The sequence below is a fragment of the Grampus griseus genome, assembly GCF_964374135.1.
Source record: "Grampus griseus genome assembly, chromosome: 8".
Taxonomy (NCBI): domain Eukaryota; kingdom Metazoa; phylum Chordata; class Mammalia; order Artiodactyla; family Delphinidae; genus Grampus; species Grampus griseus.
Window position 1 is genome coordinate 11,847,074 of NC_139002.1, and position 21,696 is coordinate 11,868,769.

The 21,696-nt window shown below is 42.7% G+C and overlaps 2 protein-coding genes across 6 annotated transcripts in view; both read right to left on the reverse strand.

Moving 5' to 3' along the window:
- The window catches only part of LOC309826793 (uncharacterized protein), a 264,733-nt gene that overhangs the window by 145,738 nt on the left and 97,299 nt on the right, over window positions 1-21,696 (reverse strand). The window lies entirely within an intron of this gene.
- LOC309826425 (small nuclear ribonucleoprotein Sm D3-like) lies at window positions 8,626-8,991 on the reverse strand (the record flags this gene model as incomplete). The annotated part of the gene is given in 3 exon segments (XM_082660566.1): window positions 8,626-8,710; window positions 8,712-8,976; window positions 8,979-8,991. Coding segments are annotated over 3 exon segments (363 nt in total).

Sequence of the window (21,696 nt, forward strand, 5' to 3'; positions counted from 1 at the left end):
GGGGACTTCCTTAGTGGTCCAGTGGTTAAGAATCCACCTTCCATTGCAGGGGACATGGGTTCGATCACTAGTCGGGGAACTAAGATCCCACATACTGTGGGGCAACTAAGCCTGTGCGCCACAACTACTGAGCCCTCGCACTCTAGAGCCCATGAGCCACACCTAGAGAGAAGCCTGCACGCCGCAACTAGAGAAGGCCGTGTGCCACAACAAAAGATCCCACATGCTGCAATGAAGATCCCGTGTGCCCCAACTAGGACCTGACACAGCCAAATAAATTTAATTAATTAATTAATTAATTAAAAAAAAGAAATACCTGGACCAAAGTGCCAGGGCCTTTATACACCTGTGTCGCTCACAGTCACTGGAGGTGGGCTGTCCCAGGGAAGGTATGATCTCAGGGGAGGTCATGCTCTCTATAGCTGAAGCAGAGTCAGAAGATGCTGACAGCTGAAAGCTGCTCTCTGTATTTCCCAGAACAGGGCAGCGAGCCCTTCTTTAAAGAGGGATCTCGATGGTGCATCTCCATGTGTACCGTGCAAGAGTGGAAGAATAGAAGAGCTTTAGGGCAGTGAAACTACTCTGTATGATACTGCAGTGGAGGGTAGATTTCATTACACATTGCTTCAAACACATAGAATGTACAACACCAAGAGTGAACCCTAATGGTAACTATGGACTTTGCTTTTAATTTAGTTTTATTTATTTATTTTTATACATCAGGTTCTTATTAGTTAACTCTTTTATACATACTATTGTATATCTGTCAACCCCAATCTCCCAATTCATCCCACTACCACCCCTGCCCTGCTTTCCCCCCTTGGTGTCCATAGGTTTGTTCTCTACATCTGTGTTTCTATTTCTGCCTTGCAAACTGGTTCATCTGTACCATTTTTCTAGATTCCACATATATGCGTTTAATATACAATATTGGTTTTTCTCTTTCTGACTTACTTCACTCTGTATGAAAGTCTCTAGGTCCATCTACATCTCTGCAAATGATCCAATTTCATTCCTTTTTATGGCTGAGTAATATTCCATTGTGTATATATACCACATCTTCTTTATTCATTCGTCTGTCGATGGGCATTTAGGTTGCTTCCATGAACTGGCTATTGTAAATAGTGCTGCAATGAACAATGAGGTGAATGTGTCTTTTGATTTATGGTTTTCTCAGGGTATATGCCCAGTAGTGGGATTGCTGGGTCATATGGTAATTCTATTTTTAGTTTTTTAAGGAACCTCCGTACTGTTCTCCATAGTGGCTGTATCAATTTACATTCCCACGAACAGTGCAAGAGGGTTCCCTTTTCTCCACACCCTCTCCAGCATTTGCTGTTTGTAGATTTTTTGACTATGCCCATTCTAACCGATGTGAAGTGATACCTCATTATGACTCTTAGAGGAAAACATAAGAACGCTCTTTGACATAAATCACAGCAAGATCTTTTTTGGCCCATCTCCTAGAGTAATGGAAATAAAAACAAAAATAAACAAATGGGACCTAATGAAACTTAAAAGCTTTTGCACAGCAAAGGAAACTATAAACAAGATGAAAAGACAACCCTCAGAATGGGAGAAAATATTTGCAAATGAATCAACAGACAACGGATTAATCTCCAAAATATAAAAGCAGTTTATGCAGCTCAGTATTAAAGAAAAACAACCCAATCAAAAAATGGGGAGAAGACCTAAATAGACATTTCTCTAAGGAAGACATACAGTAGCCAAAAGGCACATGAAAAGCTGCTCAACATCACTAATTATTAGAGAAATGCAAATCAAAACTACAAAGAGGTATCACCTCACACCAGTTAGAATGGGCATCATCAGAAAATCTACAAACAATAAACGCTGGAGAAGGTGTGGAGAAAAGGGAACCCTCTTGCACTGTTGGTGGGAATGTAAATTGATACAGCCACTATGGAGAACAGTATGGAGATTCCTTAAAAAACTACCTTATGATCCAGCAATGCCACCCCTGGGCATATATCCAGAGAAAACCATACTTCAAAAAGACACATGCACCACAATGTTCATTGCAGCACTATTTACAATAGCCGGGACATGGAAGCAACCTAAATGTCCATTGACAGAGGAATGGGTAAAGAAGACGTGATACAATGGAATATTAGCCTTAAAAAAGAATGAAATAATGCCATGTGCAGCAACATGGATTGCTAGAGATTGTCATACTGAGTGAAGTCAGACAGAGAAAGACAAATATCATATGATATCGCTTATATGCCGAATCTAAAAAATGGGTACAAATGAACTTATCTACAAAACAGAAATAGAGTCACAGAGGTAGAAAACAAATTTACGGTTACCAGGAGGAAAGGGTGGGTGGGGGAGGGATAAATTAGGAGATTGGGATTGACATATACACACTACTATATATAAAATAGATAACTAACAAGGACCTACTGTATAGCACAGGGAACTCTACTCAGTACTTGGTGATGACCTATATGGAAAAGAATGTAAAAAAGAGTGGATATAGGTATGTGTATAACTGGTTCACTTTGCTGTAAACCTGAAACTAACACTACATTGTAAATCGACTATACTCCAATAAAAATTAAAAAAGAAAAAGCTGCTCGGCGGCTCTGCCTGAGCGTGTGCAAGAGTAGAAAGAGAAAATGAAATTAACTAAGTTCACTTACGAGAAGTTGAAACTTAGGGCCAATATGGTCTGCTGCACCATCCATGGGATTGAATTATGTGTCCACTGCCATTAAGAATGAAGGGTTTATCATTTCCTAATTACTTAAACACATTATAAAAGAAATGTGTGTAAGGACGCTGTTTGATTCCTAGACAGGCCTCTGAAATATACCATGTTCAGAGGAATTTTAAATAATTTTTTAATGGTCCAGGCCCTATACAGATCACATAGAAAACCTGACCTCTGACCACTGTTGTAAATCAAAAATGATTAATTTAACCTTTCTCTCCGTCTATGTAATGATCCATGGCAGATACGGTTCTGACCACTCCTGTTCTGAGCACTTGTTAGCTCTACTCAGTAAACATTTACTGAATACCCCACTATATGCTAGATGTTAGGCTGGGCCCAGTAGAAACAATGGTTATTAACACGATGTCGCTTATCTTCAAGAAAACCTCGGTTTTGTATGTGAGATAGGCCCATCATCGGCAATCGCAAATAAAGGGTGCCAAGTATTAAGATTATGTTCGTAGTATGTGTTCAACTAGTCAGTCATATCATACTACTATATCAGGAGAGATGGAAGAGAAGGTACATTAACTGAATGCCTACTGTTTGCTCTATATTTTATATAGGTCATCTCATTTACTCTTCACAAGAGTTCTACACAGTAGATATCACTTGCCCCACGCTCTATGGCTCAAGGAAGAAAGTCACTTACCCAGGGCTAGGTGTTTAAAAAGCCTGGACCAGGATCTCTCTCTCCAAAGCCCAGCTATTTTCCCAATAACCTAAAGCCTCCTGGGGTGCTACATTTATCTGTATATGTCTGTCTCTTAGAATGGACTGTATTCATTTTAGGGTGAGAATCTTACCTACCTCATTATTTTCCCCCTATGCCAAAGTATACTGATTAGTTGGTCAACAAATATGCATTTCATAACCAAAATGTAGTACAAGTTTCACAAAACGATGTTCCCTAGAAGAACATAATTGGCATTGAGTTATTATTTGTAAGAAAAAAATGAATGAAAGAGAGACTGTATGAATGAATCAATGAAGGCATGAATGAAGGCTGAACTTGCTTTTGGCTCAGGGCACTTGCGTTTGCTGGTTCCTGGTTGGGGACTGTTTTCCCCCACATTTTTACATGACTTGCTTCCTCAACACTCTCTTCAGTTCCCAGCTCAAGTGTCACCTTATCAGCACCACCTTCACTGGCCACCCTATGTAAATAGCAACTACCCCTCCAGCTGTCACCTCCACCTCCTGACCTGCTCCAGTTTTTTTCACAGCACTTTACCACCCCCTGACATACAGTATATTTGCCAGTTCATTCATCCTGTCCCTCCACGGGAACCCGCACCCCACGTGAGCAGAAGCCTGTTCTGCCCTGTATGCTGCTGCAGCCCCAGTGTTGTAAGTGCTCAATTAATATCTGATCCAGGAATGAACTTGACTGTTAAACACAGTCATAGAGATCAAATTCCTTCCTTACCTTTTCTCTTGTTTTGCCTGGAAAAATTAAATAATTTTATCAACGCTTTAAACAGTGCTGTGTTCCAAAAGTATCATCTTTCTGTGAAAAAGCTATGAGGTTGTCTTTTCTTTTATGTCTTTTTCCTGTGCACAGAGGATGGGGTTTTGTTGGGATATGTCACTGCTTTTTCCCATCTGCAGAAGTTGGAGATAAAACAGCGTGTCCAATCTCTCCTCAGTGAGCTGAAAGGTTAAAAGAAGTGCTTTCTACCCCCTAAGAGGAAGGTGTTTTGACTCTCTCCACTTCTACTTTCCTCCTCATGACTCGATTTTGGTGGTGGTTTGGAAGTTAAGTGAAAGATTGTTTTAGCCACTATAATATTGGAAGAGCGAAAAGAAACTCTGAAGGTTAATATTTACTAGCAGGACAAAAGAGTTGCAAACAGCTCAACTGGAGTTTTCCGTGTCTCCTGCGATAACTCACAATCAAAATTCTTTCACTGTAAAGGAGGGCCCTTCACTATCTTATACAGGCTCTTTTTTTGTCTTAGATAATTAGAGAAAGTACTCGTTTCAAGATAGCACTGAAACATAATACCGTAATAATATTCATTGCAATGGAATTTTACCTTTATGATAATATTATCTAGTGGCAACCAATCTCATTCCCCAATTCTCTGTGTCTCTAATTACTTGGAGAAACATTCTAACATTGTGATATTTAAGGGTAGGTCCTATGTGACTAGGGTGTTAACAGACTTTAATGCAGAACCTTCGGGATTAAAATAAACGATGAGCTACTGAGGGCATACTCAAAGCTGAAATAGTAATAATACTTTATATGACACTCCACTTTTCTCACTTTTTCGTCACCACCGTCTCTGCATTAGAAAAAAGTCAGAATTGGAAATTTTCCCCAAATTACAGGAGAGATTCCAAGATCAATAACATCTTACATTCACACAGCTAGAGAAGATACGGCCAAGACTCGAGCCCGGGTCTTTGGGCTCCTATGACCTCCTCAACTGGCTCTCAACAGCCCAGAAAAATGGAAACTGTGCCATGTGCTATAGGCTCTCCCCTTCAGGATCTAATTGCTGGATCTCCAAGTCAATAACATATCACAGTTTGGACCATACTGAAAAAAGGAAGAATTTGTGGAGACAATTCAAGATGAGAGCAAAACTGGCAACTGTGACCCAGCCCAGGCCTGTGACTTCGGGGGAGAAAGCCCTGAATCACATACTGAACAGAGGGAAGAAGTCCCCAGATGAGCTAGCTGCCAGAGCAGGCTGATTTGGGGTCCGGCCAAGCATTTACTCTGAAACCCTCATGGATTATTCAGTAGTAAATCATTGTTTCTCTTCTTAAATTCTTTCTCCGCAAAGAGGAGTTATTTCCTTTATGATTAATAGTTCCCCGAAACTATTCATGTGGGTGCATTTCTTTATCGCCTCTCTCACCTCTCTCTCTCCCTGCCCCCCTCCTCCCCCCTTTCCACATCCCACCTCCCTCTTTTCCCCTATTTCACTCTTTTTTATCACAGCTTTTAAATCCTCATTCTTGCCTGGGATGTTACTTTTTATTACTGCGTTAAAAATTACCACAAAGTTGGCATCTTAAAACAACACAAATTTATCATCTCGAAGCTTCTACATGTCTGAAGACTGGGCAGAGCATAAATTCTCTGCGCAGGGTCTCATTGGGCTGAAATCAAGGTGCCAGCTAGGGCTTCAGTTCTCATCTGAGTCCTCTTCCAAGATCACTGTTTTTTTGGAAGAATCTGTGTCCTTGAGGCCATTGGACGGAGATGCCCCTTTTCCTGCTACCTGTCAGCCCAGAACTGCTTTCCCTGGCAGTTCCTTGTCATCTGCCCCCACTATCCATTCACAACACAGTGTTTGCTTCCTTCCAGAGCAGCTGGAGTCTGTCTTTCTGACCTCCTCTTGTACAACCAGCTGGAGAAAGCTCTTTGCTTTTTAAAGGACCAATGTGATTGGGTCAGGTCATCCACTGTGCCATGTAGCATAACCTAGTCACTGGAGTAAAGTCCATCAGAGTCCTAGTCCCAGCACCGATGCAGGGCATGCGTACAAGGAGCATGGGAAGTCTTGGGGACCATCTTAGAATTGCGCCTACCGTATTTAGCTTCGTACTCCATCTGTGTAGCATGTTGTACACATCAAAATGTTTTCTTTTTCTTTCCAGGACACGATTCTGCCCTCCTATTTGAACCACTCTTCATTTGTCCTCTGAGAAGCCAGTTTCTTGAATCTCCCCTTTCTCCTTCCACACTTCCCAAGCTTAGAGGGTATGATATTGTATTACTTATATTACTTCTCTCTCCTCCATAGGACTTAGCACCGTGTCTTACCAGCGAAGATGTTCATTATGTGTTTGCGGGATGAGATTGGACTGGTTCGAATCATTGCATGTCTTTGAGAAATTAGGCATTTAGCTAGCAGACTATTTTTTTTTTACATCTTTATTGGAGTATAATTGCTTTACAATGGTGTGTTAGTTTCTGCTGTATAACAAAGTGAATCAGCTATACATATACATATATCCCCATATAGACTGCTTTATTGCACTTCCAGGCCTCAAGAACCGTGCAACAGTCATCTGAACCTCTGTCAGTCAGCTCGCTGGACTGACACTGCAGTTACCTGTCTAGGTTGCTAGGAGAGAGCTCCCAACCAACTGACGATTCTATGATTTCATCGAATGCAAGGGGCGGTCAAGAATGATCAGGGGGAAAAAGGCCTCTTTATAAAGAGTGCATTAAACTCTCTACCTCTTTTCCATTTCATGCTCACTCATTGTATTTTTTTTAATGTACTTTAAAAATCTTTTTGAAAGCAACGTCTTTTCTATTCAAGTGGAATAATATGATTCACCCTGCACTGCCCATGGTCCCTACTGTGCTTCCAGGGGATATAGCAAAGGGCTACTTTCCTTTACAGCCTTTGATTTGTTCCTTCTACATCCTGTAATTTCCATCCACACCCAACAGCCAAGTGCTGTGTGGGGCTAATTAAACACTATAATTATCCATGAGTTATGGCCCAGAAGCAGAGAGAAAATCTAACACATGTCTGATTGTAATATCAGGTAAATACTCAAGATATGTGACTGGTGAAATGCAAAATATTCTGTTCATTTAATATTCATGATGAATAGTGAATTAGTCTAATCACATTAGCTATTCTATTCATTTATTAGGTGAGAGTGATTAGATGTGAATAGCTGTGGAAAAAAACCCTCTCGAGTTGCAAAAATTAGACGTCTATAGTTTTATTATGTTTATTTTCAACTGAGGGTAATTGTCTATAGATTTCTCTGAGACTAGTCTACACCCCTCCCTTATCTTTGCCCCTTGAAAAACTGAGTGCAGATTACAAGGGTAGAGAGAGCAGATGAGACAATGCAGATCTGGCATACAAATGCTCACATAGATTGTACAAACATCTGAAAATACTGCATATCAACATTGCACTTGCAAGGATATAACCATACTATTTTTTCTTTTATTTTTTTATTGTGGTATAATTTACATACAATAAAATGCATAAATCTGGCCACTATGGAAAACAGTATGGAGGTTGCTCAAACAGCAAAAATAGAACCACCATGTGATCCAGCAAATCCACTCCTGGGTATACATGTATCCAAATAAAATGAAAACACTAATTCGAAAAGATATGTGCACCCCAGTGTCCACAGAAGCATTATTTATAAGAGCTAAGATACGGAAGCAACTTAAGTGTCCTCAACAGATGAATGGATAAAGAAGATGTAAAAAAAAAAAAAAAATAGAAATGAGAAGAAAACCAAAAACAGAGGTGATATATGTATACATATAGCTGATTCACTTTGCTGTACAGTATAAACTAACACAATATTGTAAAGCAACTATACCCCAATAAAAATTTAAAAAAAAAGAAACTAGAAAAAAATACACACACACACAATGGAATGTTACTCAGCCATTAAAAAAATGAAATTCTGCCATTTGCAACAATATGGATGGACCTAGAGGGTATTGAGCTTAGTGAAATAAGTCAGACAGAGAAAGACAAATAGTGTCTGTTATCACTTATATGTGGAATCTAAAAAATAAGACAAACAAATATAACAAGACAGAAACAGACTCACAGTTACAGAAAACAAACTAGTGGTTACCAGTGGGGAGAGGGAAGGGGGAGGGACAAGATAGGGGCGGGAATTAAGAGATGCAAACTACCATGTATAAAATAAATAAGCAACAAGGATATATTGTACAGCACAGGGAAATATACTTTTTTTTTATTCTCAAGAAGAAAAAACCCCACTATATTTATTTAGTTTAACATTTACCCAGATCTAAAGAAAAAGATTTCAAAAGATAACCTAGGACATATACCTACGCATGCACCCCCTGACCCAGATAACCTAAAAGAATAAAATAAGGGCAAAGTTCTGTCCAACAGATAAATTTATCTTCGCTTCTGGAATATGTTTCCACGTCCTCTCCCTCTTGCGGCCTCTTGGGCCTTCAGAATAGCAGCCTTTCCCCGACCGGCCCTGAGCCTTGGGTTTATTTTTCATGCTGTTTAACGTGGGTGCGTTTTTCAGCACATCAGGCAAAATCAGAAAGCGGATCTTGCTGCCATGGATGTACACCTGCTCCAGCTGTGCCACTCGGCCATCTCTGTACGTGACTGTGATGTCGGACATCCGGCAGCTCATGTTGTCCTCGGCTTCAATGAGCTTCCCTCGATACACCTCACCAGTGTTCATCTCCCATGTCACGATGTGACCCTCAGCCTCACGTAGGACTTTAATCGCATGCCAACAGACATCTCGGCAGGAAGAGAGTTCGGCTCTGGTCTCCTCTTCCTTTCTGGTGGGGAGGTGACTCTCGCGACTGTGAAGGCGTGAGGCGAGTGAATGGCGGGTCCTGCCTAGACATTATTTTGCACTAACTTTATTTATTTATTTTTTAATGTGGTACGCGGACCTCTCACTGCCGTGACCTCTCCCGTTGCGGAGCACAGGCTCCGCACGCGCAGGCCCAGCGACCACGGCTCACAGGTCCAGCCGCTCCGCGGCATGTGGGATCCTCCCGGACAGGGGCACGAACCCGTGTCCCCTGCATCAGCAGGCGGACTCTCAACCACTACGCCACCAGGGAAGCCCTGCACTAACTTTAAATGGAGTATAATCTATAAAAATATTGAATCACTGGGTTGTACACCTGAAACTAATATGATATTATAAATCAACTATATTCAATAAAAAAATAAAACTTAAGTGTACAGCTCAATGAATTTTTACCTAAATAGATGCCCATATAAGATATAGTTCAGGATCAACATTTCCTAGAAATGTTCCCTTGTTCCCCTTCTCAGCCAATACCCACCGCCTCCCCAGAAGTAACGACTATTCTAACTTCTATCTCCATACACTGGGTTAGCCAGTTCCTAACTTCATCCAAATGGAATCATATAGTCCCATAATACTTTTTGAAGAACTGTATGTATAAAGTCATTTTAATAGAGAAAAGCAAAACAAAGGGGAAAATCTATTATCCCACCACCACCACCACCACAAGTGAAAAAAAGAAAACCTTCAAGATTAAAACAATTGATATATACATATCATTAAATATTTCAGACACAACAGAAAACGATTTGGGAACGCCTTCACTTTTCAAGAGTTGTTTATTACTAAGCAAACCCTGCTGGATCTTCCCCATTGGTTCCTTCAGATCCCCCCTCCATCCCTCTGCAGCCTTCTCTGGGCCCCTGGAGGCTGGCCTTTGTGGGCTACCTCAATGACTCCTGGCTACCTTGTGTCTACTTGGGAACTGAAAAGGATAGCACTAGCCATAGATGGGAGGGCAGCAGTGAGTTAGGCGGGCATGTTCATTCCCCTGACTCTCCCTGCTTCACCTCAGGCAGCCTCTCCTAAAGCCAGCTGCTCTCCCCAAGAGTAGGAATGGCCTTTCCGCTTGCCTCTTAGGCCACGCTGGTTACACTTCCCAGCTTGGGCTTGCCCCTGATTGCTTCAGCACCTCTGGCTTGCTTTCCTTTATCCTTCCCATGCCTTTGCAAATAACCCCTTCATTAAACTCTACTCCATTTGAATGTGCTGTCTTCTGCCACTGACTACCATCCACATTAAGTTTTTTTTTTTTTTTTTTTTTTTTTTTTTTTTTTTGCAGTACGCGGGCCTCTCACTGTTGTGGCCTCTCCCGTTGTGGAGCACAGGCTCCGGACGCGCAGACTCAGCGGCCACGGCTCACGGGCCCAGCCGCTCCGCGGCATGTGGGATCCTCCCGGACCGGGGCTCGAACCCGTGTCCCCTGCATCAGCAGGTGGACTCTCAACCACTGCGCCACCAGGAAGTCCCACATTAAGTTTTAAATAGGGTTTTTAGGAAATACTTTTGCATCCATCATGTGCATAGGCTATACAGTGCTTCGTGGGTGATAAACTGTTTCTACAGGTTTGCTTTATTAGCTACCTCCTTCTAATCAAAGGACACTTACATCATTCACATCCCTAATTCATCCAATCTTTAAGAGGAACAAGGAGACTTGTCTTCAGGCATGAGCAGGTAGAACCAACATCGCTACAGTAGAACTGAAGCCCAAGGTGGATGAGAAAATCGTCAGCAAACAACTAACTTATTTTAAGTGTCCAGATCCCTAAATCCAGGCAAACTGCATCCTGGAGTGTGAAGATACTCAGAGGTGCTGTCAGAGCCACCATCTTTTTTAAAGAACTGTGGAAAGAACCAGAGATGTTTACTGTGAAATAGCAAAAACCTGAGAGGAGGGGACAGGACAGCTCTCTAGGGATGAGACCATCTCTGAGGCTCCAGAGGATGGGTTCACAACCAGGCGGTGGAGGTTACAGTGAATGTGGCTCATGGCCTGTCAATTTCACTTCATTCATTCACTTATTCAACAAACAGAGAATCTACCACCTGCTGGGCATAAATATAACAGTAAACAGAGACAAAGTTCCTGATGCCATAGCTTGTTTTTATGGGAATACACAATAAGTAAATAAAGGAATATATAATACGTCAAGATTGATAAGCACCGTAAAAAAGTAAATCCAGGTAAAGAGGGTATAAGGAGGTGAAGGAGGGCGCTCCCTTTTATATAGTGTGGTCAGGTTCAGATGTCTGAGAAGGTCTCTTCTCTGAATGATCAACTTAGATATCTGGGTGGTGGGGTGGAGGTAGGAATTCATGTGGATACACAGGAGAAAAATGGTCCAAGTGGAGAGAACAGCATCTACAAAGGTCCTGAGGTGGGTGCATATTTCACCATGTTTGGGGAATAGCAAGGAGATGATGACTGAAGTCAGACCATCGTACCCAGCAGTAAATAAGGAAATTGGTAGAAACTAAGCTTCCACCTTAATCTGCTGGAGACAGATTGTGTAGGGTCTTGGGCCCTTAATAGTACTTTGCCTTTTACTTTGAGTGAGATAGGAAGCTATTGGAAGATACTGAGCAGAAGAGAGATATGATATGACTGCCTTGTGTAGAATAAACTATAGCTGAGTGGAGGAGGAAGTAAGGAGACAGGAGGCTGTTAACCCACATGAGAGAGGATGGTGAGCTGGACTAAACTCAGGGTGTCAATAGAATGGTTAGAAGTGGTTGTTAGATTGGATATATTTTTGGAAGTAGAGTCAATAGCATTTGACATTGAATTGGAGGTAGGATGTGGTAACAAATGATGTGTCAAAGACGATCTCAAGGTTTTAGAGAAGAGAAAATTATAGCATGTAATTGTCATTTATTGAAATAGGAAAAACTTCACAATAGCAGATTTCAGGGGAAAATAAGAAGTTTGGTTTGGGATGTGATAAATTAGAGACATCAGTTAGACATCCAAGCAGAGTTGTTAGGGAAGCAATTGGCTATATGAGTCTGGCTTTCAGGAGAGAGGGCCAAAATGGATATAGAAACTGGGAAGTTATCAGTATATGAATGGTATTTAAAATCATGGGATTAGATGAATCCCTCTTTCCCACCCCTAAGTTTGTGTAAACTGAGAACTGAGCCCTGTGGCACTCAAAGATTTTGAGGTCATAAGGAGGAGAAGGAACCATACCAAAAAAAAAAAAAAAGATTGAGGAGGAACTGCTGGTGAAGTGGGGAGAACCCAGAGGGAGTGGTACCCCAGGGACTAGTGAAGAAAGTGCTTCAAGTGATCAACTGTAGCTAAGGTTGCTTACAGTAGACCAAGCAATATGGTGCCTGAGACATCTATCCAGGGTAAACTCTAGTTCAAAAAGATACATGCACCCCAATGTTCATAGCAGTGCTATTTATAATAGCCAAAGCATGAAAGCAACCTAAATGTCCATCGACAGATGAATAGATAAAAAAGATGTGGTGTGTATACACACGTATATACACATATGTGTGTGTGTGTATATATACACATATTACTCAGCCATAAAAAAGAATGAAATAATGCCATTTGCAGCAACATGGATGAACCTAGAGATTATTATACTAAGTGAAGGAAGTCAGACAAATACCATATGATATCACTTATATGTGGAATCTAAAAAAATGATACAAATGAACTTAATTACAAAACAGAAACAGACTCACAGACATAGAAAACAAACTTATGGTTACCAAAGGGGAAATGGGGGGATGAATTGGGAATGTGGGATGAACAGATACACACTACTGTATGTAAAATAAACAACAAGGACCTACTGTATATCACAGGGAACTATATTCAATATCTTGTAAAAACCTACAATGGAAAAGAATCTGAAAAAGAATGTATATATATATATATATATATATATATATGACTGAATCAGTTTGCTATACACATAAAACACTGTAAATCAACTACACTTCAATTAAAAAAATAAATTTTTAAAAAGAAATTTCAACATACCTTAAAAAAAAAGATAGTGCCTGAGAATCATCTGTAACTTCTGGCAATGCCAAGTTCTTTTGTGACCTTGACTAGAGCCATAGAGGAGTCATGGGAACAAAGACCCACCTGGAGGGAGTTCAAGAAAGAACTGGAGGGACAAGGAACAAAGAGGAGTCACGGGAACAAAGACCCCCCCTGAGGGGCCAGAATGTATAGACAACTCTGTCAGTGGGTTTTGCTGTAGTGAAGAAGACAGGGATGGGGTAGTAACTATAGGGGGTGTGGGGTGAAGGAAGATGCTTTGGGTTGGTGGTCTGGCTCAAAGATGGGGACTATTCCCCATGTTTTCAGGTGGCAGGAATGATCCAGTAGAGCAGTGTTACATGTTGATATGGGGGACAGAGGGGAAACTGCTCAGGGCACATCCTTGAGTAGGGTAGAGGATAGGAGTCCTAGTGTACAAGTAGGAGGGGTTCTGTAGAGCCAACCAGAGCCATTCTTAGCTTATCTGCTTTATATTTTGCAGTTCCACAGAGACTTTCACCAGCGGAAACATGAGTGTTTTAACTACTGATGTAAAAAAAAAAAATTGATAACTATTTGCTTTAGTTATCTCTCACATGTTTTTCTGAGTCATTTTACCCCCATCTTACTAATAAGGAAGGCTCATAAAAGTTATATGACTTGGGATTAACATATACACACTACTGTATATAAAATAGATGATCAACAGGGACCTACTGTATAGTACAGGGAACTCTACTCAATATTCTGTAATAACCTATATGGGAAAAGAAGCTAAAAAAGAATGGATATATGTATATGTATAACTTAATCACTTTGGTGATACACCTGAAACTAACACAACATTGTTAATCAACTATACCCCAATATAAATAAAAATTAAATTAAAAATAACAACAAAAGTTATATGACTTCATCAAGTTCTCAAAGCTTATATGAAAACCAGGTCTCAAGCTAGTTCTGGCTGATTCCAAAGACCATAAATGTTCCACGACATCGGAGCCTAGAATTCCCCCAGAAGGTCCACCAGCTAACGAGAAAGGGACGACATCATCTTAAGATGCCAGGCAAAGAAAAGCACAACTATGTAAACCTAGAGAATCCCACACGCAAGCATTGAGGAAGCAAGAGTAAGTTACAAGCCTGGCCCCGATGCAGTGAAGCCTTTGGGGAAGATGTGGTTCACCTGATAGATGGTAAAGGCAGAGAGTGATGGAGGCATCAGTATTTGACAACATGATAGGAAGATCCTGAGAGGAGCTGGTCTCCAACGTAGGGCTGTTGAATCCCGTGTGGATGGGAGGGAGCAAATGTTTCCACTTGAAAGTGGGGCGGTGGAAGTTGAGAAAAGCATTGTGGGGCTTCTTTGGGTTTCCAGTCACTTCAGTGAACACTTATTAAGCCCCTACTATGTACACAGCACAGGACTTCATGTTCAGGAAATGAAGAAGAGCAGTCCTCCTTCCAGAAGTTACACAATGAACAATTCGAATTCACATAAGATTTCTAAATACCTGTATCACTCAGTGTTCCCCAGAGAAGCAGAATCAATAATACATAAATAGAGATATAGATGATATATATAGATATAGATCAGATAAATTTATTTCAAGGAATTATAGGGCAGGCCAACAGTCTAGAAACTCGGGCAGAAGTGGATGCTGCAGTCTTGAGGCAGAATTTTTTTTCTCTCCTGGGAAACCTCAGTTTTTTTGCTTAAGACCTTCAGCTGATTGGATGAGGCCCACCCACGTTATCCATGGCAATCTAGTTAATCAACTGTAGCTGGTAACCACATTTACAAAATACGCATCGGGTCAACACCTGGATCAGTGCTTGATTAAATAAGTGGGTACTCTAGCCCAGCCAAGCTGATATATAGCACTAAGCATCACAGTATCCTATCCGTTCCCAGTTTATTCCATAGAGGCCAAAAGCAGGTACTTTAGAGACTTTTGCCTTTTAGAATTGCTGTTGCTTGATCAGGTGTTGAGCTGTAGACCAGTGAGGGGTCAGAGGAGGGGCTGTCTCCAAGCCTTGGTACTGTTAAGGGTGGTTTATAAAGGTTCTAATTCATTGTAATTAATTTTCATTGTGCAGAGGCAGAAGGCTGGCGGAATGAAAGGGGGTAATTTCACAAGTCAAAATAACAAATAAGTAACTACAAATAGTCCCCACTTCCCAGGAGCATATCACCATCTCCAGGTCTCACCACCCGGGATGGAACACAGCCCTGAGTCCCTGTTGCTCCCCCACCCGGCGCGCGCGCGCGCACCCATCCACCCACACACACCCCCACACACACCCCCACCCCCCCACCCCCCCCCCCCCACACACACGAGAGATTCGCCACAGGGCCGGCTGGGGGAGAGACGCCCTCCTTGGTTGCGCTTGTTGCAAACAATGAAACGTTGCACGGAGCCTCTTTGTTCATCTCCAGGCTCGGAGCCCTGGAGAACCAAGCAGTGCAGGCACGTATGCCGGATATTAAGTCTCATTTCAAAGCCGCTGAGCCGACGGCGTAACCTGACGGGTGACGTGCGAGCGGCTGCGTGCTGGAAGTGGCAGGCTGGGATCCGCTTTGAGCATCCGCGTGGAGGGACAGGAGATGCAGAGGAAGACGAGGCTCTGGGCTGTGGGGTATTTTCTTTTTCGGAGGGTGAGGCAGGAAAGGAGGACTTGACTTTCTCCGGCCTGAAATCCTGTGTTGGGGTTTCAGGAGTCTTGAGTAATGACTGGTGTAGGTTTCTCATGGAGGACTCATTTATCTAGGTGCCAGTGGGTGAGCCTGGCTTCCCAAGCTTGAAAATTTAGATTTATTGGGTGCCAGAAATTGGACTGGACGCCATTTAATAGGCCCATGCACCATGAAGGTGAGGGTGGGAGGATAAGTGTCAAGAGGGCAGAATGGTTGGGGAAGGGGCTCAGTGTGAAGAGAAACAGCAAAATCTGATTAGTGCCGTAGAATGCTGGCCGCGGCGGGCAGGAAATACAAGACTCTGGAGAAACCGGTGGTTTCTGAACAGAGCCGAAATCAGATAAACCTTCGGGAAGAGAGAGATGGTGGAGAGGAAATAATTAGTCTCTTGGAACTTAAGGAAGGGACTTGTTGGAGGGGGTGGGGGAGAGAGAGAGAGAGGGGGAGGGATGGAGAGACAGACTCCTGAAATCTACAGAAGGCAGAACTGCCTTCAGAAGAGGCAGATCGATAAGAAAGCCATTTGCTGGTTACAAAAAAAAAAATGCATATATCTTGTTCAGCCTCTTGCTCTGAAATAGAAGAAAAGCTTTGGGATTTATGGAATGTGGATTTACATAGAGAGGCCCTGGAATATATAAATACTCCGCTGACTTCTAATAGCGAGAGAAAGGCCGAGGGAGGCACGTTTGCAGGAGGGAAAGAGCAGAGGGAAGTGAAATCCAAACCCTGGACTCCGTGCCTCATTCCCCAAGTGCACATGGGGAATTCATATCCCTTCTCCGCGTGCTTCAATTTCTTCATTATTTTTATCTGTTTTCTCCCTGGGGCTGGGGAAGCAGTGTAAAAATGATTTCTCAGGCTTTGAGACATTTAAACAGAAAACTGTGTAATGCAACGCAGCTGATCTGAATCTCTCTACTCACAAACATAGATGTTCATTCAATATTTATTGTGTTTCTTCTCAGTGCAAGGCACTGAGTTAGATTCATGGGTGGAGATGTGCATGGTAAGTACTTCATTCATTCAACAAATATCTGGGAGGAAAACCTTCCCGCAAAGCGCTCCCATCTTTGTGGGGATAGGTGGATAGGTAAATTCACATGCACGGCATGCCGGAGACTTGAAGGAGGGCCAACTGAATCAGACAGAAGAATCACAGACACCTTCCTGGAAAAGGTGACTTACACACAGGCTGTGGGCCCCTGGCACTCAGCGGTCTGCTGAAAATCACATTTCTCAGTCAACAACCCAGATGTTTGGGCTATATGTCAGCCCACATCTAGGCATTTGGAAATGCTTGGATTTCTGGTGATTAGATCCAAATGCCCACCAGCACTTGTAGAAAGGAGAGTATGCATGCACCTTGTAAATAATGCAAGCGTGGATTGTGTAATAATTGTTTTTATGAGCCATTCTTCTTCCACCAGGATGCAGATCATCAAAATTCTTCACTATTTATTATACATTAGTTTATCACTTGCCCTCAGTTACATGGTGAAATTTATATGTTTGCACATGACCAAGGTGGTAGGCCCCGTGGCCCAAGGCAATTAGATAAGGCCTTCAAGAAATCAGACTGTGAACAAGGCAGAAGTTTAATAAAATTTGCAACCCACAGCTGTCAAGCTACATGCAGCCCTGTGTTCACGAATATCACGCAAACATCATTACAGAACTGGTCAGGGTAAGAAGCGCTTTGCATCCCATTTTGGTGACAGATTTAAAGACTCTGTCGGGGGTGTGTGTGTGCACGCATGCGCACATGTGTACATATACCTACAAACATGGGTATATCAGGATGCCTGCATACGTATATGGTGTATTTATATTGACGTCGGGATGTGCTAGAGGGAGGAAAGTGAAACTGCATAGGCAATGCTTCTTTTCAGCCGTCCCTAGTCACTTGGTCTCTTCTTATTTCCCTCTCCCTAATCACCGTTTTATCCCACACAAAGCCCCAGACAGCTCGGAGCTCATGACCCTCACCTCAGTATTCCCCCTCCAGCTCCAGAGAAGCCTATGCTCTGATCCCTAATTCACATAAATGTCCTTCCCGTGAAATATTTTAATTTAAACCACTAGTGTAGCCAAAAGATAAAGTCCAGGTGATGGTAGAACTTTAGGAATGCATTGGCAACAAGTCAAGGGTGGATGTGGGGGTGAGAGGAACAGGAGAGATTTTCCTGATCCGGGGAAACGTACAAGAAAGAAATGATGATTCTGAACACCTGGAGAGGAGCCTCAGCACTTATCCCTGCTACATCCGGCAAAGCACTTGCATCCTCTTACTTGGAGTCAGTCTCTTTTCTGTCTCCCAGAGCCTTTTGCAATCACCTAAATAGATACTTATCAGATCGCACAGTCACTTATTAGTTACTTGTTTCCGGCCATCTCCCCCTCTAGAAGGTGAGCTCTTCGACCGAGGGGACCACGTCTTCCCAGGTTCTAGCATGATGCCTCGCTTGTAGTAAATGCCCCATTTTGAAAGCCTTCCAATGAATTTAACTATTCCGAGTCAGTTTCTCACCTGCAAAATGCAAGTTTCTCCCCTCATCCATCCATGTATTTACTTGCCATTTGCTGGACAACCTGCTAGGTTAAGTGCTGTAGGAAGCATACAAATGCATAATCTAGTAACTTATCTAAAATAACATTCCCTGCCTACCTCCCAGTACCATAAGGAAGAACAAAGAGACCGTGTGTATGAACGAGCTTTGGAAACTGTACACGCTACCTGAGGTAAGGGGTGATCTTTATTCTTACTCATTACATGTGTCGTGCTGATGCTCTGGGCCCTCCTGGCCCTGCAAGGGTTATTTTTGCAGATTCCCCATCTCCCCTCTCTGTAGCTCCCAGCAGATGTATTAAGTGTAATCTTGGAACTGTTCCAGGTTCCCTCTTTAAGACTCAGAATGTTCAATATTTCCTGTGCACAGCAGGCTCTCTGGGCTGGCGTGATGCCAGGTGCTGTGAAGAGCTCACTCCCCAAGCATCCCTGGTGTCTGGGTCCCAGCCCCAACTTGTCCAGGCTATTCCATTGAGCCTGCTTGGGAAGCAGGGACAAAACCCCAGCAGAAGCTGCTGCTGCAGCCCCACCAGCTTGTATCCAAGACAACCTGCTGTCCTACAGCCTCTGAGGCACCCGCTGAAGAGGGAAGTCCCACTGCCCACAGCCCCTCTGCTTCCTGACTCAGCCTGAGCCCTGCAGGAGGCAAGTGGGGCGTTTGGGCTGTCCCAAGGCACTGGCTTGTTTGATGGTGGAATTAGAACTTTTGAGAGGTCAACAGGAAAATAGGTGAACAGTAGCAAATTGAGTCCCCCAGATGCTTGCTGAGCTAATATCATGGGACTTAACCCCACCTCACCATGTGGCTGACAAGACCCCATCTGGTTCTGCAGTGAAAACTGCCTTCTTGTGACTGCTCAGGGCTAATGCCTCATCTTTCTTATGGCAGCAGCACAAATGGAGTCCATATCCTTCTCCAAAACTGATGGGGAGGGAGGAGTTCTAAGGGATCTTGGGGAGCACTTCCATGTGGACGCATGGTCCCCACCCCTCCTCTTTCCTCCCTCTTTTAAATTAATTTGCATAATCACTTGCACTGGTTGAACACATGTGACACACTCAGGACTCATGTTTGCATCTAAACAGGAACCAGTTTTGTGCTTTTAAATGTAATCTTTTCCTGACTCTTTCCCCACCCTTTGTCTTTCTTTTCATTTGGTCTCCCATCCCCTCCTATTTCTTTTTTCTCCAACCCTCCCACTCTCGGTGAATTCCATGGTCACTGTGACCTCCCTCCATCAAATACCCACCCTCTTCCCCAACCACATCAATTCAATCGAACAAGTAGATTCCACAGTAGAGAGGAAGGAAACTAAGATTCACTGAGCTCCTCTGAGGCACCAGGCAGTGTGTCAAAACGCAGAATACAGACAGACAAGCTCCCTTGCACACGCAGAGCTCACCTGTAGCCTAGGGGCCAAGCTGATGCTGCAGCACCTACCTAATGCCCAGACCTACTAAGGCAGGGAAGGCATATCCCAAAAGTACAGGGTAAGAGCTACAGAGGCCCTTAAAGGGCCTGAGATCCAGAGCCCAGCCAGTAGGAGATTCTCCCACTGAAGGTGACTGAGAAATGGTTACCTTTCCTTGTGGAAAGAATTGCAGCCCCAAGTTCAAGTTCAAGCTCTGCCTTTAACTGACCTTTGTTAAGCTGTAACCTCTTCTGCCCCTCAGTTTCTACATTTATAAACTAGGACAATTGAACCAAATAAACTGTTATATCTCCAGTTCTGAAATGCTTTGAATCTGTGAATCCTTTCCTGATCTTTGCTTTGTGACCCAAAAAACTGTGTTAAACTGATAAAACTGTATTAAAATGGACTGTGAGAACAGGTAGATGTCAGCTGTATTTTTGTCCATAGACCAGATCTCTGAATTCTTGTCATGATGGCGTGTTTGAGGCTATAATGGTTTGTAATCATTCTGGGTATATAGCATGTGTCTGACTACTAAAATCAGTGCTTCTCTCAGTATTAGCATCCACGTTAATTGGAAAAACAGACTGTTATTCATTGGATAGACATCCTTACTGGAATCCTTTTCAGACAGAGCTTGAGCTGCTTGAACTAATGAGAGAGACCTTTTATCAAAACCTGGAGGTCAGCAGATGTGGGCTTTATGGGAAAAGTGAAAGAATGGGGGAAATTCCATCACGGTCATGAACAGGCACTTCCAGTAAATTCTTAGCCATCAAGGGAGAGTAACAGGTTGTTCTGGTCGTGGCAAATAGAGAATCTTTATAGATGCTGCATGGATTATCAATTTTCAAAGGTTGAAAGAAACATGGAAATATACCAAAAAGTTGCTATGAGTAAGTTAATCCTCTCTGAGGATTCCAAAACGCTTTGTATGGGCATCACATAGCAAATGAGAAGTATCAGATTTAGAATATAATTGTTGCTATTCGTCACAAAAAACAGTGGGGCTCCTGTTTATCGATCCTGTTACTTTTGGGGACAAAATAATATTACCAAACAAGATTTGGGTTTCCTCTCAATCCTCATTTCCAACGACTGCCCTGTTCTGCTCCATGCTCTAGCCACAGTTGGCCATGACCATTTCTAGAAAGAGACGGAGTTTCCCACTCACACACCTGTGCTCCTGTACATCTTCTCTCCTAGCTCTCACTGCCCTACTTCCCCACCTGCCATCTCAGCTGTGGTCTCCTTCATAAACCATCCATAATATCCCCCCAAAATATGGGATTGTCCCCATTTTCCAACTCTCACAGCTCTTTGTTTTCAACTCTCTTAAGGTATTTATCAATGCTGTGCTCTTTGGACCACATGAATCTATCTAGTTCTGGCACTGTCCTTTAGAGGAAGTTTGACACATACTTTGCCTGAGGGCATAAATATTCTCGTCTGGCTTACACCTCTTGATAGGAATAGACACATGGTGCTATTCATCAGGATTGAAAATTGTGAAAGCATAGATGATGCTCTGTATTCCTTATCCTTATATGGCTGTGAGCATCTTGCGGGCAGCATCATGTACAAGCAAACTGCATTTCTGTCTCCAGCACAGAGCCTGGCATGTGGGCGGGAGCCATAAGTGTTTGCTGAATTAAACTGAACATAATAAAAGGACACCTTGGTGCATTCACACATGAGTGGAATGCTAGAGAGGCAAATGTTCACCAAACTTACATCTCTCACTTTCAACTGAAAAATAAAAACACATTTTACATTAGAAAGAGAAGCAATGGCGTATGCAATCTCATTTGGAAGTTCAGATGATTTACTTTGATAAAGAACCACCACGAGCAATAATCTTTCAGGATATTGTTGACAAAGGCCACGCTGTCAGGTTGGCTCTTTACCGTCATAGGTATCGATTCATTCATC